We start from the raw sequence: 23,092 nt of genomic DNA on the forward strand, positions 1-23,092 counted from the left end.
AGTGTCTCAGTGTCTGTATGTAAGTGTCTGTATGTAAGCTTCTGTATGTAAGTGTCTGTAAGTAGTGTCTCTATGTAAGTGTCTCAGTGTCTGTATGTAAGTTTCTGTATGTAAGTGTCTCAATGTAAGTGTCTGTATATAAGTGTCTGTATGTAAGTGTCTGTATGTAAGTGTATGTAAGTTTCTGTATGTAAGTGTCTATGTAAGTGTCTCAGTGTCTGTATGTAAGTGTCTGTATGTAACTGTCTGAATGTAAGTGTCTGTATATAAGTGTCTGTATGTAAGTGTTTGTATGTAAGTGTATGTAAGTGTCTGTATGTAAGTGTCTGTATGTAAGTGTCTCAGTGTCTGTATGTAAGTGTATGTAAGTTTCTGTATGTAAGTGTCTATGTAAGTGTTTCAGTGTCTGTATGTAAGTGTCTGTATGTAAGTGTCTGTATGTAACTGTCTGTATGTAAGTGTCTGTATATAAGTGTCTGTATGTAAGTGTCTGTATGTAAGTGTATGTAAGTTTCTGTATGTAAGTGTCTATGTAAGTGTCTCAGTGTCTGTATGTAAGTGTCTGTATGTAAGCATCTGTATGTGTCTATGTAAGTGTCTCAGTGTCTGTATTTAAGTGTCTGTATGTAAGTGTCTGTATGTAAGTGTCTCAGTGTCTGTATGTAAGTGTATGTAAGTGTCTGTATGTAAGTGTCTGTATGTAAGTGTATGTAAGTTTCTGTATGTGTCTATGTAAGTGTTTCAGTGTCTGTATGTAAGTGTCTGTATGTAAGTGTCTGTATGTAAGTGTCTGTATGTAAGTGTCTGTATATAAGTGTTTGTATGTAAGTGTCTGTATGTAAGCTTCTGTATGTAAGTGTCTGTAAGTAGTGTCTCTATGTAAGTGTCTCAGTGTCTGTATGTGTCTGTATGTAGTTGTCTCAATGTAAGTGTCTGTATGTAAGTGTCTGTATGTACGTGTCTCAAGGTAAGTGTCTGTATGTAATTGTCTGTATGTAAGTGTCTTTATGTAAGAGTCTGTATGCCAGTGTCTGTATGTACGTGTCTAAGTGTCTGTATGTAAGTGTCTGTATGTAAGTGTCTCAGCGTCTGTATGTGTCTGTATGTAAGTGTCTGTATGTAAGTGTCTGTATGTAAGTGTCTGTATGTAAGTGTCTGTAAGTGTCTGTATGTAAGTATCTGTATGTAAGTGTCTGTATGTAAGTTTCTGTATGTAAGTGTATGGTTGTAAGTGTCTGTATGTAAGTGTCTGTATGTAAGTGCCTGTTTGTAAGTGTCTGTATGTAAGTGTCTGTATATAAGTGCCTGTATGTAAGTGTCTGTATGTAAGTGTCTCAGTGTCTGTATGTAAGTGTCTGTATGTAAGTGTCTCAGTGTCTGTATGTAAGTGTCTGTATGTAAGCTTCTGTATGTAAGTGTCTGTAAGTAGTGTCTCTATGTAAGTGTCTCAGTGTCTGTATGTAAGTTTCTGTATGTAAGTGTCTCAATGTAAGTGTCTGTATATAAGTGTCTGTATGTAAGTGTCTGTATGTAAGTGTATGTAAGTTTCTGTATGTAAGTGTCTATGTAAGTGTCTCAGTGTCTGTATGTAAGTGTCTGTATGTAACTGTCTGAATGTAAGTGTCTGTATATAAGTGTCTGTATGTAAGTGTTTGTATGTAAGTGTATGTAAGTGTCTGTATGTAAGTGTCTGTATGTAAGTGTCTCAGTGTCTGTATGTAAGTGTATGTAAGTTTCTGTATGTAAGTGTCTATGTAAGTGTTTCAGTGTCTGTATGTAAGTGTCTGTATGTAAGTGTCTGTATGTAACTGTCTGTATGTAAGTGTCTGTATATAAGTGTCTGTATGTAAGTGTCTGTATGTAAGTGTATGTAAGTTTCTGTATGTAAGTGTCTATGTAAGTGTCTCAGTGTCTGTATGTAAGTGTCTGTATGTAAGCGTCTGTATGTGTCTATGTAAGTGTCTCAGTGTCTGTATTTAAGTGTCTGTATGTAAGTGTCTGTATGTAAGTGTCTCAGTGTCTGTATGTAAGTGTATGTAAGTGTCTGTATGTAAGTGTCTGTATGTAAGTGTATGTAAGTTTCTGTATGTGTCTATGTAAGTGTTTCAGTGTCTGTATGTAAGTGTCTGTATGTAAGTGTCTGTATGTAAGTGTCTGTATGTAAGTGTCTGTATATAAGTGTTTGTATGTAAGTGTCTGTATGTAAGCTTCTGTATGTAAGTGTCTGTAAGTAGTGTCTCTATGTAAGTGTCTCAGTGTCTGTATGTGTCTGTATGTAAGTGTCTCAATGTAAGTGTCTGTATGTAAGTGTCTGTATGTACGTGTCTCAAGGTAAGTGTCTGTATGTAATTGTCTGTATGTAAGTGTCTTTATGTAAGAGTCTGTATGCAAGTGTCTATATGTACGTGTCTAAGTGTCTGTATGTAAGTGTCTCTATGTAAGAGTCTGTATGTAAGTGTCAGTATGTAAGTGTCTAAGTGTCTGTATGTAAGGGTCTGTATGTAAGTGTCTATATGTAAGTGTCTGTATGTAAGTGTCTGTATGTAAGTGTCTGTATGTAAGTGTCTGTATGTAAGTATCTGTATGTAAATGTCTGTGTGTAAGTGTCTGTATGTAAGTGTCTTAGTGTCTGTATGTAAGTGTCTGTATGTAAGTGTCTGTTTGTGTCTGTATGTAAGTGTCTGTATGTAAGTGTCTGTATGTAAGCGTCTGTATGTAAGTGGCTGTATGTAAGTGTCTGTATGTAAGTATCTGTATCTAAGTGTCTGTATGTAAGTTTCTGTATGTAAGTGTATGTTTGTAAGTGTCTGTATGTAAGTGTCTGTATGTAAGTGCCTGTTTGTAAGTGTCTGTATGTAAGTGTCTGTATATAAGTGCCTGTATGTAAGCATCTGTATGTAAGTGTCTATGTAAGTGACTCAGTGTCTGTATGTAAGTGTCTGTATGTAAGTGTCTGTATGTAAGTGTCTTAGTGTCTGTATGTAAGTGTTTGTATGTAAGTGTCTGTATGTAAGTGTCTTTATGTAAGAGTCTGTATGTAAGTGTCTGTATGTAAGTGTCTAAGTGTCTGTATGTAAGGGTCTGTATGTAAGTGTCTCTATGTAAGTGTCTGTATGTAAGTGTCTCAGTGTCTGTTTGTGTCAGTATGTAAGTGTCTGTATGTAAGTGTCTATGTAAGTGTCTGTATGTAAGTGCCTGTATGTAAGTGTTTGTATGTAAGTGTGTGTATGTAAGTGTCTGTATGTAAGTGTCTGTATGTAAGTGTCTCAGTATCTGTATGTAAATGTCTTTATGTAAGTGTCTGTATGTAAGTGTCTGTATGTAAGTGTCTGTATGTAAGTCTCAGTGTCTGTATGTCAGTGTGTGTTTGTAAGTGTCTGTATGTAAGTGTCTGTATGTAAGTGTTTGTATTTAAGAGTCTCAGTGTCTGTAAGTAAGTGTCTAAGTAAGTGTCTGTATGTAAGTGTTTCTATGTAAGTGTCTGTATATAAGTGTCTGTATGTAAGTGTCTGTACGTTAAGTGTTTGTATGTAAGTGTCTGTATGTCAATATCTCAGTGTCTGTATGTAAGTGTCTGTATGTAAGCGTCGGTATGTAAGTGTCTCAGTGTCTGTATGTAAGTGTCTGTATCTAAGTGTCTGTATGTGTCTGTATGTAAGTGTCTGTATGTAAGTGTCTGTATGTAAGTGTCTGTGTGTAAGTTTCTGTATGTAAGTGTCTGTTTGTAAGTGTCTGTATGTAAGTGTCTGTATGTAAGTGTCAGTATGTAAGTGTCTGTATGTAAGTGTCTTCGTGTCTGTATGTAAGTGTCTGTATGTAAGTGTCTGTATGTAAGTGTCTCAGCGTCTGTATGTGTCTGTATGTAAGTGTCTGTATGTAAGTGTCTGTATGTAAGTGTCTGTATGTAAGTGTCTGTATGTAAGTGGCTGTATGTAAGTGTCTGTAAGTGTCTGTATGTAAGTATCTGTATGTAAGTGTCTGTATGTAAGTTTCTGTATGTAAGTGTATGGTTGTAAGTGTCTGTATGTAAGTGTCTGTATGTAAGTGCCTGTTTGTAAGTGTCTGTATGTAAGTGTCTGTATATAAGTGCCTGTATGTAAGTGTCTGTATGTAAGTGTCTCAGTGTCTGTATGTAAGTGTCTGTATGTAAGTGTCTCAGTGTCTGTATGTAAGTGTCTGTATGTAAGCTTCTGTATGTAAGTGTCTGTAAGTAGTGTCTCTATGTAAGTGTCTCAGTGTCTGTATGTAAGTTTCTGTATGTAAGTGTCTCAATGTAAGTGTCTGTATGTAAGTGTCTGTGTGTAAGTGTCTGTATGTAAGTGTATGTAAGTTTCTGTATGTAAGTGTCTATGTAAGTGTCTCAGTGTCTGTATGTAAGTGTCTGTATGTAACTGTCTGAATGTAAGTGTCTGTATATAAGTGTCTGTATGTAAGTGTTTGTATGTAAGTGTATGTAAGTGTCTGTATGTAAGTGTCTGTATGTAAGTGTCTCAGTGTCTGTATGTAAGTGTATGTAAGTTTCTGTATGTAAGTGTCTATGTAAGTGTTTCAGTGTCTGTATGTAAGTGTCTGTATGTAAGTGTCTGTATGTAACTGTCTGTATGTAAGTGTCTGTATATAAGTGTCTGTATGTAAGTGTCTGTATGTAAGTGTATGTAAGTTTCTGTATGTAAGTGTCTATGTAAGTGTCTCAGTGTCTGTATGTAAGTGTCTGTATGTAAGTGTCTGTATGTAAGTGTATGTAAGTTTCTGTATGTGTCTATGTAAGTGTTTCAGTGTCTGTATGTAAGTGTCTGTATGTAAGTGTCTGTATGTAAGTGTCTGTATGTAAGTGTCTGTATATAAGTGTTTGTATGTAAGTGTCTGTATGTAAGCTTCTGTATGTAAGTGACTGTAAGTAGTGTCTCTATGTAAGTGTCTCAGTGTCTGTATGTGTCTGTATGTAAGTGTCTCAATGTAAGTGTCTGTATGTAAGTGTCTGTATGTACGTGTCTCAAGGTAAGTGTCTGTATGTAATTGTCTGTATGTAAGTGTCTTTATGTAAGAGTCTGTATGCAAGTGTCTGTATGTACGTGTCTAAGTGTCTGTATGTAAGTGTCTCTATGTAAGAGTCTGTATGTAAGTGTCAGTATGTAAGTGTCTAAGTGTCTGTATGTAAGGGTCTGTATGTAAGTGTCTATATGTAAGTGTCTGTATGTAAGTGTCTGTATGTAAGTGTCTGTATGTAAGTGTCTGTATGTAAGTATCTGTATGTAAATGTCTGTGTGTAAGTGTCTGTATGTAAGTGTCTTAGTGTCTGTATGTAAGTGTCTGTATGTAAGTGTCTGTTTGTGTCTGTATGTAAGTGTCTGTATGTAAGTGTCTGTATGTAAGCATCTGTATGTAAGTGGCTGTATGTAAGTGTCTGTATGTAAGTATCTGTATCTAAGTGTCTGTATGTAAGTTTCTGTATGTAAGTGTATGTTTGTAAGTGTCTGTATGTAAGTGTCTGTATGTAAGTGTCTGTATGTAAGTGTCTGTATATAAGTGTCTGTATGTAAGTGTCTGTATGTAAGTATCTGTATGTAAATGTCTGTGTGTAAGTGTCTGTATGTAAGTGTCTTAGTGTCTGTATGTAAGTGCCTGTATGTAAGTGTCTGTTTGTGTCTGTATGTAAGTGTCTGTATGTAAGTGTCTGTATGTAAGTGTCTGTATGTAAGTGGCTGTATGTAAGTGTCTGTAAGTGTCTGTATGTAAGTATCTGTATGTAAGTGTCTGTATGTAAGTTTCTGTATGTAAGTGTATGGTTGTAAGTGTCTGTATGTAAGTGTCTGTATGTAAGTGCCTGTTTGTAAGTGTCTGTATGTAAGTGTCTGTATATAAGTGCCTGTATGTAAGTGTCTGTATGTAAGTGTCTCAGTGTCTGTATGTAAGTGTCTGTATGTAAGTGTCTCAGTGTCTGTATGTAAGTGTCTGTATGTAAGCTTCTGTATGTAAGTGTCTGTAAGTAGTGTCTCTATGTAAGTGTCTCAGTGTCTGTATGTAAGTTTCTGTATGTAAGTGTCTCAATGTAAGTGTCTGTATGTAAGTGTCTGTATGTCAGTGTCACAGTGTCTGTATGTAAGTGTCTGTATGTAAGTGTCTCAGTGTCTGTATGTAAGTGTCTGTATGTAAGCGTCTGTATGTGTCTATGTAAGTGTCTCAGTGTCTGTATTTAAGTGTCTGTATGTAAGTGTCTGTATGTAAGTGTCTCAGTGTCTGTATGTAAGTGTATGTAAGTGTCTGTATGTAAGTGTCTGTATGTAAGTGTATGTAACTTTCTGTATGTGTCTATGTAAGTGTTTCAGTGTCTGTATGTAAGTGTCTGTATGTAAGTGTCTGTATGTAAGTGTCTGTATATAAGTGTCTGTATGTAAGTGTCTGTATGTAAGCTTCTGTATGTACGTGTCTGTAAGTAGTGTCTCTATGTAAGTGTCTCAGTGTCTGTATGTAAGTGTCTGTATGTAAGTGTCTCAATGTAAGTGTCTGTATGTAAGTGTCTGTATGTACGTGTCTCAAGGTAAGTGTCTGTATGTAATTGTCTGTATGTAAGTGCCTTTATGTAAGAGTCTGTATGCAAGTGTCTGTATGTACGTGTCTAAGTGTCTGTATGTAAGTATCTCTATGTAAGAGTCTGTATGTAAGTGTCAGTATGTAAGTGTCTAAGTGTCTGTATGTAAGGGTCTGTATGTAAGTGTCTATATGTAAGTGTCTGTATGTAAGTGTCTGTATGTAAGTGTCTGTATGTAAGTATCTGTATGTAAGTGTCTGTATGTAAGTGTCTGTATGTAAGTGTCTGTATGTAAGTGTCTGTATGTAAGTGTCTCAGTATCTGTATGTAAGTGTCTGTATGTAAGTGTATGTAAGTGTCTGTATGTAAGTGTCTGTATGTAAGTGTCTTTATGTAAGTGGCTGTATGTAAGTGTCTGTAAGTGTCTGTATGTAAGTATCTGTATGTAAGTGTCTGTATGTAAGTTTCTGTATGTAAGTGTATGTTTGTAAGTGTCTGTATGTAAGTGTCTGTATGTAAGTGCCTGTTTGTAAGTGTCTGTATGTAAGTGTCTGTATACAAGTGCCTGTATGTAAGTGTCTGTATGTAAGTGTCTCAGTGTCTGTATGTAAGTGTCTGTATGTAAGTGTCTCAGTGTCTGTATGTAAGTGTCTGTATGTAAGCTTCTGTATGTAAGTGTCTGTAAGTAGTGTCTCTATGTAAGTTTCTGTATGTAAGTGTCTTTATGTAAGTGGCTGTATGTAAGTGTCTGTATGTAAGTGTCTGTATGTAAGTGTCTGTATGTAAGTGTCTGTATGTAAGTGGCTGTATGTAAGTGTCTGTAAGTGTCTGTATGTAAGTATCTGTATGTAAGTGTCTGTATGTAAGTTTCTGTATGTAAGTGTATGGTTGTAAGTGTCTGTATGTAAGTGTCTGTATGTAAGTGCCTGTTTGTAAGTGTCTGTATGTAAGTGTCTGTATATAAGTGCCTGTATGTAAGTGTCTGTATGTAAGTGTCTCAGTGTCTGTATGTAAGTGTCTGTATGTAAGTGTCTCAGTGTCTGTATGTAAGTGTCTGTATGTAAGCTTCTGTATGTAAGTGTCTGTAAGTAGTGTCTCTATGTAAGTGTCTCAGTGTCTGTATGTAAGTTTCTGTATGTAAGTGTCTCAATGTAAGTGTCTGTATATAAATGTCTGTATGTAAGTGTCTGTATGTAAGTGTATGTAAGTTTCTGTATGTAAGTGTCTATGTAAGTGTCTCAGTGTCTGTATGTAAGTGTCTGTATGTAACTGTCTGAATGTAAGTGTCTGTATATAAGTGTCTGTATGTAAGTGTTTGTATGTAAGTGTATGTAAGTGTCTGTATGTAAGTGTCTGTATGTAAGTGTCTCAGTGTCTGTATGTAAGTGTATGTAAGTTTCTGTATGTAAGTGTCTATGTAAGTGTTTCAGTGTCTGTATGTAAGTGTCTGTATGTAAGTGTCTGTATGTAACTGTCTGTATGTAAGTGTCTGTATATAAGTGTCTGTATGTAAGTGTCTGTATGTAAGTGTATGTAAGTTTCTGTATGTAAGTGTCTATGTAAGTGTCTCAGTGTCTGTATGTAAGTGTCTGTATGTAAGCGATTGTATGTGTCTATGTAAGTGTCTCAGTGTCTGTATTTAAGTGTCTGTATGTAAGTGTCTGTATGTAAGTGTCTCAGTGTCTGTATGTAAGTGTATGTAAGTGTCTGTATGTAAGTGTCTGTATGTAAGTGTATGTAAGTTTCTGTATGTGTCTATGTAAGTGTTTCAGTGTCTGTATGTAAGTGTCTGTATGTAAGTGTCTGTATGTAAGTGTCTGTATGTAAGTGTCTGTATATAAGTGTTTGTATGTAAGTGTCTGTATGTAAGCTTCTGTATGTAAGTGTCTGTAAGTAGTGTCTCTATGTAAGTGTCTCAGTGTCTGTATGTGTCTGTATGTAAGTGTCTCAATGTAAGTGTCTGTATGTAAGTGTCTGTATGTACGTGTCTCAAGGTAAGTGTCTGTATGTAATTGTCTGTATGTAAGTGTCTTTATGTAAGAGTCTGTATGCAAGTGTCTATATGTACGTGTCTAAGTGTCTGTATGTAAGTGTCTCTATGTAAGAGTCTGTATGTAAGTGTCAGTATGTAAGTGTCTAAGTGTCTGTATGTAAGGGTCTGTATGTAAGTGTCTATATGTAAGTGTCTGTATGTAAGTGTCTGTATGTAAGTGTCTGTATGTAAGTGTCTGTATGTAAGTATCTGTATGTAAATGTCTGTGTGTAAGTGTCTGTATGTAAGTGTCTTAGTGTCTGTATGTAAGTGTCTGTATGTAAGTGTCTGTTTGTGTCTGTATGTAAGTGTCTGTATGTAAGTGTCTGTATGTAAGCGTCTGTATGTAAGTGGCTGTATGTAAGTGTCTGTATGTAAGTATCTGTATCTAAGTGTCTGTATGTAAGTTTCTGTATGTAAGTGTATGTTTGTAAGTGTCTGTATGTAAGTGTCTGTATGTAAGTGCCTGTTTGTAAGTGTCTGTATGTAAGTGTCTGTATATAAGTGCCTGTATGTAAGCATCTGTATGTAAGTGTCTATGTAAGTGACTCAGTGTCTGTATGTAAGTGTCTGTATGTAAGTGTCTGTATGTAAGTGTCTTAGTGTCTGTATGTAAGTGTTTGTATGTAAGTGTCTGTATGTAAGTGTCTTTATGTAAGAGTCTGTATGTAAGTGTCTGTATGTAAGTGTCTAAGTGTCTGTATGTAAGGGTCTGTATGTAAGTGTCTCTATGTAAGTGTCTGTATGTAAGTGTCTCAGTGTCTGTTTGTGTCAGTATGTAAGTGTCTGTATGTAAGTGTCTATGTAAGTGTCTGTGTGTAAGTGCCTGTATGTAAGTGTTTGTATGTAAGTGTGTGTATGTAAGTGTCTGTATGTAAGTGTCTGTATGTAAGTGTCTCAGTATCTGTATGTAAATGTCTTTATGTAAGTGTCTGTATGTAAGTGTCTGTATGTAAGTGTCTGTATGTAAGTCTCAGTGTCTGTATGTCAGTGTGTGTTTGTAAGTGTCTGTATGTAAGTGTCTGTATGTAAGTGTTTGTATTTAAGAGTCTCAGTGTCTGTAAGTAAGTGTCTAAGTAAGTGTCTGTATGTAAGTGTTTCTATGTAAGTGTCTGTATATAAGTGTCTGTATGTAAGTGTCTGTACGTTAAGTGTTTGTATGTAAGTGTCTGTATGTCAATATCTCAGTGTCTGTATGTAAGTGTCTGTATGTAAGTGTCGGTATGTAAGTGTCTCAGTGTCTGTATGTAAGTGTCTGTATCTAAGTGTCTGTATGTGTCTGTATGTAAGTGTCTGTATGTAAGTGTCTGTATGTAAGTGTCTGTGTGTAAGTTTCTGTATGTAAGTGTCTGTTTGTAAGTGTCTGTATGTAAGTGTCTGTATGTAAGTGTCAGTATGTAAGTGTCTGTATGTAAGTGTCTTCGTGTCTGTATGTAAGTGTCTGTATGTAAGTGTCTGTATGTAAGTGTCTCAGCGTCTGTATGTGTCTGTATGTAAGTGTCTGTATGTAAGTGTCTGTATGTAAGTGTCTGTATGTAAGTGGCTGTATGTAAGTGTCTGTAAGTGTCTGTATGTAAGTATCTGTATGTAAGTGTCTGTATGTAAGTTTCTGTATGTAAGTGTATGGTTGTAAGTGTCTGTATGTAAGTGTCTGTATGTAAGTGCCTGTTTGTAAGTGTCTGTATGTAAGTGTCTGTATATAAGTGCCTGTATGTAAGTGTCTGTATGTAAGTGTCTCAGTGTCTGTATGTAAGTGTCTGTATGTAAGTGTCTCAGTGTCTGTATGTAAGTGTCTGTATGTAAGCTTCTGTATGTAAGTGTCTGTAAGTAGTGTCTCTATGTAAGTGTCTCAGTGTCTGTATGTAAGTTTCTGTATGTAAGTGTCTCAATGTAAGTGTCTGTATATAAGTGTCTGTATGTAAGTGTCTGTATGTAAGTGTATGTAAGTTTCTGTATGTAAGTGTCTATGTAAGTGTCTCAGTGTCTGTATGTAAGTGTCTGTATGTAACTGTCTGAATGTAAGTGTCTGTATATAAGTGTCTGTATGTAAGTGTTTGTATGTAAGTGTATGTAAGTGTCTGTATGTAAGTGTCTGTATGTAAGTGTCTCAGTGTCTGTATGTAAGTGTATGTAAGTTTCTGTATGTAAGTGTCTATGTAAGTGTTTCAGTGTCTGTATGTAAGTGTCTGTATGTAAGTGTCTGTATGTAACTGTCTGTATGTAAGTGTCTGTATATAAGTGTCTGTATGTAAGTGTCTGTATGTAAGTGTATGTAAGTTTCTGTATGTAAGTGTCTATGTAAGTGTCTCAGTGTCTGTATGTAAGTGTCTGTATGTAAGCGTCTGTATGTGTCTATGTAAGTGTCTCAGTGTCTGTATTTAAGTGTCTGTATGTAAGTGTCTGTATGTAAGTGTCTCATTGTCTGTATGTAAGTGTATGTAAGTGTCTGTATGTAAGTGTCTGTATGTAAGTGTATGTAAGTTTCTGTATGTGTCTATGTAAGTGTTTCAGTGTCTGTATGTAAGTGTCTGTATGTAAGTGTCTGTATGTAAGTGTCTGTATGTAAGTGTCTGTATATAAGTGTTTGTATGTAAGTGTCTGTATGTAAGCTTCTGTATGTAAGTGTCTGTAAGTAGTGTCTCTATGTAAGTGTCTCAGTGTCTGTATGTGTCTGTATGTAAGTGTCTCAATGTAAGTGTCTGTATGTAAGTGTCTGTATGTACGTGTCTCAAGGTAAGTGTCTGTATGTAATTGTCTGTATGTAAGTGTCTTTATGTAAGAGTCTGTATGCAAGTGTCTATATGTACGTGTCTAAGTGTCTGTATGTAAGTGTCTCTATGTAAGAGTCTGTATGTAAGTGTCAGTATGTAAGTGTCTAAGTGTCTGTATGTAAGGGTCTGTATGTAAGTGTCTATATGTAAGTGTCTGTATGTAAGTGTCTGTATGTAAGCGTCTGTATGTAAGTGTCTGTATGTAAGTATCTGTATGTAAGTGTCTTTATGTAAGAGTCTGTATGCAAGTGTCTATATGTACGTGTCTAAGTGTCTGTATGTAAGTGTCTCTATGTAAGAGTCTGTATGTAAGTGTCAGTATGTAAGTGTCTAAGTGTCTGTATGTAAGGGTCTGTATGTAAGTGTCTATATGTAAGTGTCTGTATGTAAGTGTCTGTATGTAAGTGTCTGTATGTAAGTGTCTGTATGTAAGTATCTGTATGTAAATGTCTGTGTGTAAGTGTCTGTATGTAAGTGTCTTAGTGTCTGTATGTAAGTGTCTGTATGTAAGTGTCTGTTTGTGTCTGTATGTAAGTGTCTGTATGTAAGTGTCTGTATGTAAGCATCTGTATGTAAGTGGCTGTATGTAAGTGTCTGTATGTAAGTATCTGTATCTAAGTGTCTGTATGTAAGTTTCTGTATGTAAGTGTATGTTTGTAAGTGTCTATATGTAAGTGTCTGTATGTAAGTGCCTGTTTGTAAGTGTCTGTATGTAAGTGTCTGTATATAAGTGCCTGTATGTAAGCGTCTGTATGTAAGTGTCTATGTAAGTGACTCAGTGTCTGTATGTAAGTGTCTGTATGTAAGTGTCTGTATGTAAGTGTCTTAGTGTCTGTATGTAAGTGTTTGTATGTAAGTGTCTGTATGTAAGTGTCTTTATGTAAGAGTCTGTATGTAAGTGTCTGTATGTAAGTGTCTAAGTGTCTGTATGTAAGGGTCTGTATGTAAGTGTCTCTATGTAAGTGTCTGTATGTAAGTGTCTCAGTGTCTGTTTGTGTCAGTATGTAAGTGTCTGTATGTAAGTGTCTATGTAAGTGTCTGTATGTAAGTGCCTGTATGTAAGTGTTTGTATGTAAGTGTGTGTATGTAAGTGTCTGTATGTAAGTGTCTGTATGTAAGTGTCTCAGTATCTGTATGTAAATGTCTTTATGTAAGTGTCTGTATGTAAGTGTCTGTATGTAAGTGCCTGTTTGTAAGTGTCTGTATGTAAGTGTCTGTATATAAGTGCCTGTATGTAAGTGTCTGTATGTAAGTGTCTCAGTGTCTGTATGTAAGTGTCTGTATGTAAGTGTCTCAGTGTCTGTATGTAAGTGTCTGTATGTAAGCTTCTGTATGTAAGTGTCTGTAAGTAGTGTCTCTATGTAAGTGTCTCAGTGTCTGTATGTAAGTTTCTGTATGTAAGTGTCTCAATGTAAGTGTCTGTATATAAGTGTCTGTATGTAAGTGTCTGTATGTAAGTGTATGTAAGTTTCTGTATGTAAGTGTCTATGTAAGTGTCTCAGTGTCTGTATGTAAGTGTCTGTATGTAACTGTCTGAATGTAAGTGTCTGTATATAAGTGTCTGTATGTAAGTGTTTGTATGTAAGTGTATGTAAGTGTCTGTATGTAAGTGTCTGTATGTAAGTGTCTCAGTGTCTGTATGTAAGTGTATGTAAGTTTCTGTATGTAAGTGTCTATGTAAGTGTTTCAGTGTCTGTATGTAAGTGTCTGTATGTAAGTGTCTGTATGTAACTGTCTGTATGTAAGTGTCTGTATATAAGTGTCTGTATGTAAGTGTCTGTATGTAAGTGTATGTAAGTTTCTGTATGTAAGTGTCTATGTAAGTGTCTCAGTGTCTGTATGTAAGTGTCTGTATGTAAGCGTCTGTATGTGTCTATGTAAGTGTCTCAGTGTCTGTATTTAAGTGTCTGTATGTAAGTGTCTGTATGTAAGTGTCTCATTGTCTGTATGTAAGTGTATGTAAGTGTCTGTATGTAAGTGTCTGTATGTAAGTGTATGTAAGTTTCTGTATGTGTCTATGTAAGTGTTTCAGTGTCTGTATGTAAGTGTCTGTATGTAAGTGTCTGTATGTAAGTGTCTGTATGTAAGTGTCTGTATATAAGTGTTTGTATGTAAGTGTCTGTATGTAAGCTTCTGTATGTAAGTGTCTGTAAGTAGTGTCTCTATGTAAGTGTCTCAGTGTCTGTATGTGTCTGTATGTAAGTGTCTCAATGTAAGTGTCTGTATGTAAGTGTCTGTATGTACGTGTCTCAAGGTAAGTGTCTGTATGTAATTGTCTGTATGTAAGTGTCTTTATGTAAGAGTCTGTATGCAAGTGTCTATATGTACGTGTCTAAGTGTCTGTATGTAAGTGTCTCTATGTAAGAGTCTGTATGTAAGTGTCAGTATGTAAGTGTCTAAGTGTCTGTATGTAAGGGTCTGTATGTAAGTGTCTATATGTAAGTGTCTGTATGTAAGTGTCTGTATGTAAGTGTCTGTATGTAAGTGTCTGTATGTAAGTATCTGTATGTAAGTGTCTTTATGTAAGAGTCTGTATGCAAGTGTCTATATGTACGTGTCTAAGTGTCTGTATGTAAGTGTCTCTATGTAAGAGTCTGTATGTAAGTGTCAGTATGTAAGTGTCTAAGTGTCTGTATGTAAGGGTCTGTATGTAAGTGTCTATATGTAAGTGTCTGTATGTAAGTGTCTGTATGTAAGTGTCTGTATGTAAGTGTCTGTATGTAAGTATCTGTATGTAAATGTCTGTGTGTAAGTGTCTGTATGTAAGTGTCTTAGTGTCTGTATGTAAGTGTCTGTATGTAAGTGTCTGTTTGTGTCTGTATGTAAGTGTCTGTATGTAAGTGTCTGTATGTAAGCATCTGTATGTAAGTGGCTGTATGTAAGTGTCTGTATGTAAGTATCTGTATCTAAGTGTCTGTATGTAAGTTTCTGTATGTAAGTGTATGTTTGTAAGTGTCTATATGTAAGTGTCTGTATGTAAGTGCCTGTTTGTAAGTGTCTGTATGTAAGTGTCTGTATATAAGTGCCTGTATGTAAGCGTCTGTATGTAAGTGTCTATGTAAGTGACTCAGTGTCTGTATGTAAGTGTCTGTATGTAAGTGTCTGTATGTAAGTGTCTTAGTGTCTGTATGTAAGTGTTTGTATGTAAGTGTCTGTATGTAAGTGTCTTTATGTAAGAGTCTGTATGTAAGTGTCTGTATGTAAGTGTCTAAGTGTCTGTATGTAAGGGTCTGTATGTAAGTGTCTCTATGTAAGTGTCTGTATGTAAGTGTCTCAGTGTCTGTTTGTGTCAGTATGTAAGTGTCTGTATGTAAGTGTCTATGTAAGTGTCTGTATGTAAGTGCCTGTATGTAAGTGTTTGTATGTAAGTGTGTGTATGTAAGTGTCTGTATGTAAGTGTCTGTATGTAAGTGTCTCAGTATCTGTATGTAAATGTCTTTATGTAAGTGTCTGTATGTAAGTGTCTGTATGTAAGTGTCTGTATGTAAGTCTCAGTGTCTGTATGTCAGTGTGTGTTTGTAAGTGTCTGTATGTAAGTGTCTGTATGTAAGTGTTTGTATTTAAGAGTCTCAGTGTCTGTAAGTAAGTGTCTAAGTAAGTGTCTGTATGTAAGTGTTTCTATGTAAGTGTCTGTATATAAGTGTCTGTATGTAAGTGTCTGTACGTTAAGTGTTTGTATGTAAGTGTCTGTATGTCAATATCTCAGTGTCTGTATGTAAGTGTCTGTATGTAAGTGTCGGTATGTAAGTGTCTCAGTGTCTGTATGTAAGTGTCTGTATCTAAGTGTCTGTATGTGTCTGTATGTAAGTGTCTGTATGTAAGTCTCTGTATGTAAGTGTCTGTGTGTAAGTTTCTGTATGTAAGTGTCTGTTTGTAAGTGTCTGTATGTAAGTGTCTGTATGTAAGTGTCAGTATGTAAGTGTCTGTATGTAAGTGTCTTCGTGTCTGTATGTAAGTGTCTGTATGTAAGTGTCTGTATGTAAGTGTCTCAGCGTCTGTATGTGTCTGTATGTAAGTGTCTGTATGTAAGTGTCTGTATGTAAGTGTCTGTATGTAAGTGTCTGTATGTAAGTGGCTGTATGTAAGTGTCTGTAAGTGTCTGTATGTAAGTATCTGTATGTAAGTGTCTGTATGTAAGTGTATGGTTGTAAGTGTCTGTATGTAAGTGTCTGTATGTAAGTGCCTGTTTGTAAGTGTCTGTATGTAAGTGTCTGTATATAAGTGCCTGTATGTAAGTGTCTGTATGTAAGTGTCTCAGTGTCTGTATGTAAGTGTCTCAGTGTCTGTATGTAAGTGTCTGTATGTAAGCTTCTGTATGTAAGTGTCTGTAAGTAGTGTCTCTATGTAAGTGTCTCAGTGTCTGTATGTAAGTTTCTGTATGTAAGTGTCTCAATGTAAGTGTCTGTATATAAGTGTCTGTATGTAAGTGTCTGTATGTAAGTGTATGTAAGTTTCTGTATGTAAGTGTCTATGTAAGTGTCTCAGTGTCTGTATGTAAGTGTCTGAATGTAAGTGTCTGTATATAAGTGTCTGTATGTAAGTGTTTGTATGTAAGTGTATGTAAGTGTCTGTATGTAAGTGTCTGTATGTAAGTGTCTCAGTGTCTGTATGTAAGTGTATGTAAGTTTCTGTATGTAAGTGTCTATGTAAGTGTTTCAGTGTCTGTATGTAAGTGTCTGTATGTAACTGTCTGTATGTAAGTGTCTGTATGTAAGTGTCTGTATATAAGTGTCTGTATGTAAGTGTCTGTATGTAAGTGTATGTAAGTTTCTGTATGTAAGTGTCTATGTAAGTGTCTCAGTGTCTGTATGTAAGTGTCTGTATGTAAGCATCTGTATGTGTCTATGTAAGTGTCTCAGTGTCTGTATTTAAGTGTCTGTATGTAAGTGTCTGTATGTAAGTGTCTCAGTGTCTGTATGTAAGTGTATGTAAGTGTCTGTATGTAAGTGTCTGTATGTAAGTGTATGTAAGTTTCTGTATGTGTCTATGTAAGTGTTTCAGTGTCTGTATGTAAGTGTCTGTATGTAAGTGTCTGTATGTAAGTGTCTGTATGTAAGTGTCTGTATATAAGTGTTTGTATGTAAGTGTCTGTATGTAAGCTTCTGTATGTAAGTGTCTGTAAGTAGTGTCTCTATGTAAGTGTCTCAGTGTCTGTATGTGTCTGTATGTAAGTGTCTCAATGTAAGTGTCTGTATGTAAGTGTCTGTATGTACGTGTCTCAAGGTAAGTGTCTGTATGTAATTGTCTGTATGTAAGTGTCTTTATGTAAGAGTCTGTATGCAAGTGTCTGTATGTACGTGTCTAAGTGTCTGTATGTAAGTGTCTCTATGTAAGAGTCTGTATGTAAGTGTCAGTATGTAAGTGTCTAAGTGTCTGTATGTAAGGGTCTGTATGTAAGTGTCTATATGTAAGTGTCTGTATGTAAGTGTCTGTATGTAAGTGTCTGTATGTAAGTGTCTGTATGTAAGTATCTGTATGTAAATGTCTGTGTGTAAGTGTCTGTATGTAAGTGTCTTAGTGTCTGTATGTAAGTGTCTGTATGTAAGTGTCTGTTTGTGTCTGTATGTAAGTGTCTGTATGTAAGTGTCTGTATGTAAGCGTCTGTATGTAAGTGGCTGTATGTAAGTGTCTGTATGTAAGTATCTGTATCTAAGTGTCTGTATGTAAGTTTCTGTATGTAAGTGTATGTTTGTAAGTGTCTGTATGTAAGTGTCTGTATGTAAGTGTCTGTATGTAAGTGTCTGTATATAAGTGTCTGTATGTAAGTGTCTGTATGTAAGTATCTGTATGTAAATGTCTGTGTGTAAGTGTCTGTATGTAAGTGTCTTAGTGTCTGTATGTAAGTGTCTGTATGTAAGTGTCTGTTTGTGTCTGTATGTAAGTGTCTGTATGTAAGTGTCTGTATGTAAGCGTCTTTATGTAAGTGGCTGTATGTAAGTGGCTGTATGTAAGTGTCTGTATGTAAGTATCTGTATGTAAGTGTCTGTATGTAAGTTTCTGTATGTAAGTGTATGGTTGTAAGTGCCTGTTTGTAAGTGTCTGTATGTAAGTGTCTGTATATAAGTGCCTGTATGTAAGTGTCTGTATGTAAGTGTCTGTATATAAGTGTCTGTATGTAAGTGTCTGTATGTAAGTATCTGTATGTAAATGTCTGTGTGTAAGTGTCTGTATGTAAGTGTCTTAGTGTCTGTATGTAAGTGTCTGTATGTAAGTGTCTGTGTGTAAGTGTCTGTATGTAAGTGGCTGTATGTAAGTGTCTGTAAGTGTCTGTATGTAAGTATCTGTATGTAAGTGTCTGTATGTAAGTTTCTGTATGTAAGTGTATGGTTGTAAGTGTCTGTATGTAAGTGTCTGTATGTAAGTGCCTGTTTGTAAGTGTCTGTATGTAAGTGTCTGTATATAAGTGCCTGTATGTAAGTGTCTGTATGTAAGTGTCTCAGTGTCTGTATGTAAGTGTCTGTATGTAAGTGTCTCAGTGTCTGTATGTAAGTGTCTGTATGTAAGCTTCTGTATGTAAGTGTCTGTAAGTAGTGTCTCTATGTAAGTGTCTCAGTGTCTGTATGTAAGTTTCTGTATGTAAGTGTCTCAATGTAAGTGTCTGTATGTAAGTGTCTGTATGTCAGTGTCACAGTGTCTGTATGTAAGTGTCTGTATGTAAGTGTCTCAGTGTCTGTATGTAAGTGTCTGTATGTAAGCGTCTGTATGTGTCTATGTAAGTGTCTCAGTGTCTGTATTTAAGTGTCTGTATGTAAGTGTCTGTATGTAAGTGTCTCAGTGTCTGTATGTAAGTGTATGTAAGTGTCTGTATGTAAGTGTCTGTATGTAAGTGTATGTAACTTTCTGTATGTGTCTATGTAAGTGTTTCAGTGTCTGTATGTAAGTGTCTGTATGTAAGTGTCTGTATGTAAGTGTCTGTATGTAAGTGTCTGTATATAAGTGTCTGTATGTAAGTGTCTGTATGTAAGCTTCTGTATGTACGTGTCTGTAAGTAGTGTCTCTATGTAAGTGTCTCAGTGTCTGTATGTAAGTGTCTGTATGTAAGTGTCTCAATGTAAGTGTCTGTATGTAAGTGTCTGTATGTACGTGTCTCAAGGTAAGTGTCTGTATGTAATTGTCTGTATGTAAGTGTCTTTATGTAAGAGTCTGTATGCAAGTGTCTGTATGTACGTGTCTAAGTGTCTGTATGTAAGTATCTCTATGTATGAGTCTGTATGTAAGTGTCAGTATGTAAGTGTCTAAGTGTTTGTATGTAAGGGTCTGTATGTAAGTGTCTATATGTAAGTGTCTGTATGTAAGTGTCTGTATGTAAGTGTCTGTATGTAAGTATCTGTATGTAAGTGTCTGTATGTAAGTGTCTGTATGTAAGTGTCTGTATGTAAGTGTCTGTATGTAAGTGTCTCAGTATCTGTATGTAAGTGTCTGTATGTAAGTGTATGTAAGTGTCTGTATGTAAGTGTCTGTATGTAAGTGTCTTTATGTAAGTGGCTGTATGTAAGTGTCTGTAAGTGTCTGTATGTAAGTATCTGTATGTAAGTGTCTGTATGTAAGTTTCTGTATGTAAGTGTATGTTTGTAAGTGTCTGTATGTAAGTGTCTGTATGTAAGTGCCTGTTTGTAAGTGTCTGTATGTAAGTGTCTGTATACAAGTGCCTGTATGTAAGTGTCTTTATGTAAGTGTCTCAGTGTCTGTATGTAAGTGTCTGTATGTAAGTGTCTCAGTGTCTGTATGTAAGTGTCTGTATGTAAGCTTCTGTATGTAAGTGTCTGTAAGTAGTGTCTCTATGTAAGTTTCTGTATGTAAGTGTCTCAATGTAAGTGTCTGTATGTAAGTGTCTGTATGTCAGTGTCACAGTGTCTGTATGTAAGTGTCTGTATGTAAGTGTCTCAGTGTCTGTATGTAAGTGTCTGTATGTAAGCATCTGTATGTGTCTATGTAAGTGTCTCAGTGTCTGTATTTAAGTGTCTGTATGTAAGTGTCTGTATGTAAGTGTCTCAGTGTCTGTATGTAAGTGTATGTAAGTGTCTGTATGTAAGTGTCTGTATGTAAGTGTCTCAGTGTCTGTATGTAAGTGTATGTAAGTTTCTGTATGTAAGTGTCTATGTAAGTGTTTCAGTGTCTGTATGTAAGTGTCTGTATGTAAGTGTCTGTATGTAACTGTCTGTATGTAAGTGTCCGTATATAAGTGTCTGTATGTAAGTGTCTGTATGTAAGTGTATGTAAGTTTCTGTATGTAAGTGTCTATGTAAGTGTCTCAGTGTCTGTATGTAAGTGTCTGTATGTAACTGTCTGAATGTAAGTGTCTGTATATAAGTGTCTGTATGTAAGTGTCTGTATGTAAGTGTATGTAAGTGTCTGTATGTAAGTGTCTGTATGTAAGTGTCTCAGTGTCTGTATGTAAGTGTATGTAAGTTTCTGTATGTAAGTGTCTATGTAAGTGTTTCAGTGTCTGTATGTAAGTGTCTGTATGTAAGTGTCTGTATGTAACTGTCTGTATGTAAGTGTCTGTATATAAGTGTCTGTATGTAAGTGTCTGTATGTAAGTGTATGTAAGTTTCTGTATTTAAGTGTCTATGTAAGTGTCTCAGTGTCTGTATGTAAGTGTCTGTATGTAAGCGTCTGTATGTGTCTATGTAAGTGTCTCAGTGTCTGTATTTAAGTGTCTGTATGTAAGTGTCTGTATGTAAGTGTCTCAGTGTCTGTATGTAAGTGTATGTAAGTGTCTGTATGTAAGTGTCTGTATGTAAGTGTATGTAAGTTTCTGTATGTGTCTATGTAAGTGTTTCAGTGTCTGTATGTAAGTGTCTGTATGTAAGTGTCTGTATGTAAGTGTCTGTATGTAAGTGTCTGTATATAAGTGTCTGTATGTAAGTGTCTGTATGTAAGCTTCTGTATGTAAGTGTCTGTAAGTAGTGTCTCTATGTAAGTGTCTCAGTGTCTGTATGTGTCTGTATGTAAGTGTCTCAATGTAAGTGTCTGTATGTAAGTGTCTGTATGTATGTGTCTCAAGGTAAGTGTCTGTATGTAATTGTCTGTATGTAAGTGTCTTTATGTAAGAGTCTGTATGCAAGTGTCTGTATGTACGTGTCTAAGTGTCTGTATGTAAGTGTCTCTATGTAAGAGTCTGTATGTAAGTGTCAGTATGTAAGTGTCTAAGTGTCTGTATGTAAGGGTCTGTATGTAAGTGTCTATATGTAAGTGTCTGTATGTAAGTGTCTGTATGTAAGTGTCTGTATGTAAGTGTCTGTATGTAAGTATCTGTATGTAAATGTCTGTGTGTAAGTGTCTGTATGTAAGTGTCTTAGTGTCTGTATGTAAGTGTCTGTATGTAAGTGTCTGTTTGTGTCTGTATGTAAGTGTCTGTATGTAAGTGTCTGTATGTAAGCGTCTGTATGTAAGTGGCTGTATGTAAGTGTCTGTAAGTGTCTGTATGTAAGTATCTGTATCTAAGTGTCTGTATGTAAGTTTCTGTATGTAAGTGTATGTTTGTAAGTGTCTGTATGTAAGTGTCTGTATGTAAGTGCCTGTTTGTGAGTGTCTGTATGTAAGTGTCTGTATATAAGTGCCTGTATGTAAGTGTCTGTATGTAAGTGTCTCAGTGTCTGTATGTAAGTGTCTGTATGTAAGTGTCTCAGTGTCTGTATGTAAGTGTCTGTATGTAAGCTTCTGTATGTAAGTGTCTGTAAGTAGTGTCTCTATGTAAGTGTCTCAGTGTCTGTATGTAAGTTTCTGTATGTAAGTGTCTCAATGTAAGTGTCTGTATGTAAGTGTATGTATGTCAGTGTCACAGTGTCTGTATGTAAGTGTCTGTATGTAAGTGTCTCAGTGTCTGTATGTAAGTGTCTGTATGTAAACGTCTGTATGTGTCTATGTAAGTGTCTCAGTGTCTGTATTTAAGTGTCTGTATGTAAGTGTCTGTATGTAAGTGTCTCAGTGTCTGTATGTAAGTGTATGTAAGTGTCTGTATGTAAGTGTCTGTATGTAAGTGTCTCAGTGTCTGTATGTAAGTGTATGTAAGTTTCTGTATGTAAGTGTCTATGTAAGTGTTTCAGTGTCTGTATGTAAGTGTCTGTATGTAAGTGTCTGTATGTAACTGTCTGTATGTAAGTGTCTGTATATAAGTGTCTATGTAAGTGTCTCAGTGTCTGTATGTAAGTGTCTGTATGTAAGTGTCTGTATGTAAGTGTCTTAGTGTCTGTATGTAAGTGTCTGTATGTAATTGTCCGTATGTAAGTGTCTTTATGTAAGAGTCTGTATGTAAGTGTCTGTATGTAATGTCGTCTGTCTGTGTGTGTGTGTGTACGCTTAAGGTACACACACACACACAGACAGACGACATTGCCTGGGACTTGACACCTGTCAAGCACGCCGATTATTCACCGGCGTTTTATATCTTTAACCCGTCGATGCCATGTGTTTAAATAAACTCTACTTCCCTGGTGTCTACTTCCTTAACTCGGATAACCCTGTAGGGCAGTGGCTCTTCACAACCTGAGGGTGCGAGATTCCCTTTCTGGGGGGGTGCGAGACACGGCCAGATTTGTTTTCTTTAGAAGGTGAAAAAACAAAACGCAAATTTAGCGTGGATACGTTAGTACAACTACTTTGTTTCATCAACCCCTGTGTATTTATTGTGGCCTTACGTCCCACAGGGGGTGCAGAGGAGTTGCTGTGTACAGTAAAACCTTGGATTGCGAGTAACTTGGCCTGCGAGTGTTTGGCGAGACGGGCTACATTTGTAAATAAATATTAACTTGATAAACGAGCGAGGTTCTCGCAATACGCGCAGCGCACGTGTAGACACGCTTTGTACTGCCGGGCGTCACGTGATCACAACTGATGTACCGAGTGCTCTGATTATACGCGAGTGCTTTGGATTACAAAACACGTTTCCGGAACGAATCGAGCTCGCGATCCCACGGTTTCTACCGTATCGACGTTGTACGACGTTGTTAACGGCTGAGAGCCACAAGGGGTGGCAGGCTGCGGTCAAGGTGAAGAGACACCGCTCTCGGGGGAAGGACGGCCGGGGGTTGAAACGATAAAAGGGAGAGAGGGCGAAGGGGGAGGAGGAGGGGAACGCCTAAATGCGCCCGAATGGGCGAGCTGAAAAATAACGCTCCAACATTTACCTCTCCTGAGACAGCTCTGATTCCAGGACGTTCACCGCGTTCAAGGCGTCTCTGAGGTCATTCTCCAAGACGCGCTCTTTTGCTTTCGCTCCGTTGAGTTCGCTCTGGAAGGTAAACGACGCCCCAAGATGCGGCGTCGGGCGACGCGAATTGCCACATTTGTGCGCGCAAAAAAGAGCATCCGCAGCGACGACAATTGACGCAATTCTAACACGCGTTTGCAAACGATAACGCTCACAGGGAAGTGTTGCGCGGGTTATTATTTTACCCGTAGATTTAAGAAACGTTCGAAATACCTTGCTTTCGTTTTTCAGCGTTTCCATGGCGGCTATCCGCTGTTCCATTTGACAGACGGCTTCTTGGAGTGAAGCTCTCTCTCGTTTGAACGCGTCTAAGGATTCCTTCACGCAAGACACGACACGAGACCAACACTTCCTACGATACCCCAAGATGTGTTTATTGCACCACGGTGGGCGTAAGCTCTCGGATGCCGTAGCGATAGGTTTTACCCTTTTAACTGGCACCAAAAACTGACACCTTTATTCAAGGCATCATGTCTGCAATAACCGCAACACAAGCAGTCAAAATGCAAGCAAAAAAGAGACAACTCTGATAATGATATTGGCACTGT

The 23,092-nt window shown here is 36.7% G+C and overlaps 1 protein-coding gene across 1 annotated transcript in view; it reads right to left on the reverse strand.

The window, feature by feature from the left end:
• Window positions 1-23,092, reverse strand: part of LOC142911195 (uncharacterized) — a 134,625-nt gene that overhangs the window by 91,747 nt on the left and 19,786 nt on the right. Inside the window, exons 14-15 of the mRNA XM_076060296.1 lie at window positions 22,758-22,862; window positions 22,462-22,565 (exon numbers count right to left, since the gene is read on the reverse strand). Of these exons, the coding sequence (XP_075916411.1) occupies window positions 22,462-22,565; window positions 22,758-22,862 (209 nt within the window). The remainder of the gene's footprint in view (window positions 1-22,461; window positions 22,566-22,757; window positions 22,863-23,092) is intronic.

This window comes from Petromyzon marinus, unplaced genomic scaffold (assembly GCF_048934315.1).
Source record: "Petromyzon marinus isolate PM22_M1 ecotype Great Lakes invasive population unplaced genomic scaffold, UKy_Petmar_22M1.pri1.0 PM_G_Scaffold_171, whole genome shotgun sequence".
Lineage (NCBI taxonomy): Eukaryota > Metazoa > Chordata > Hyperoartia > Petromyzontiformes > Petromyzontidae > Petromyzon > Petromyzon marinus.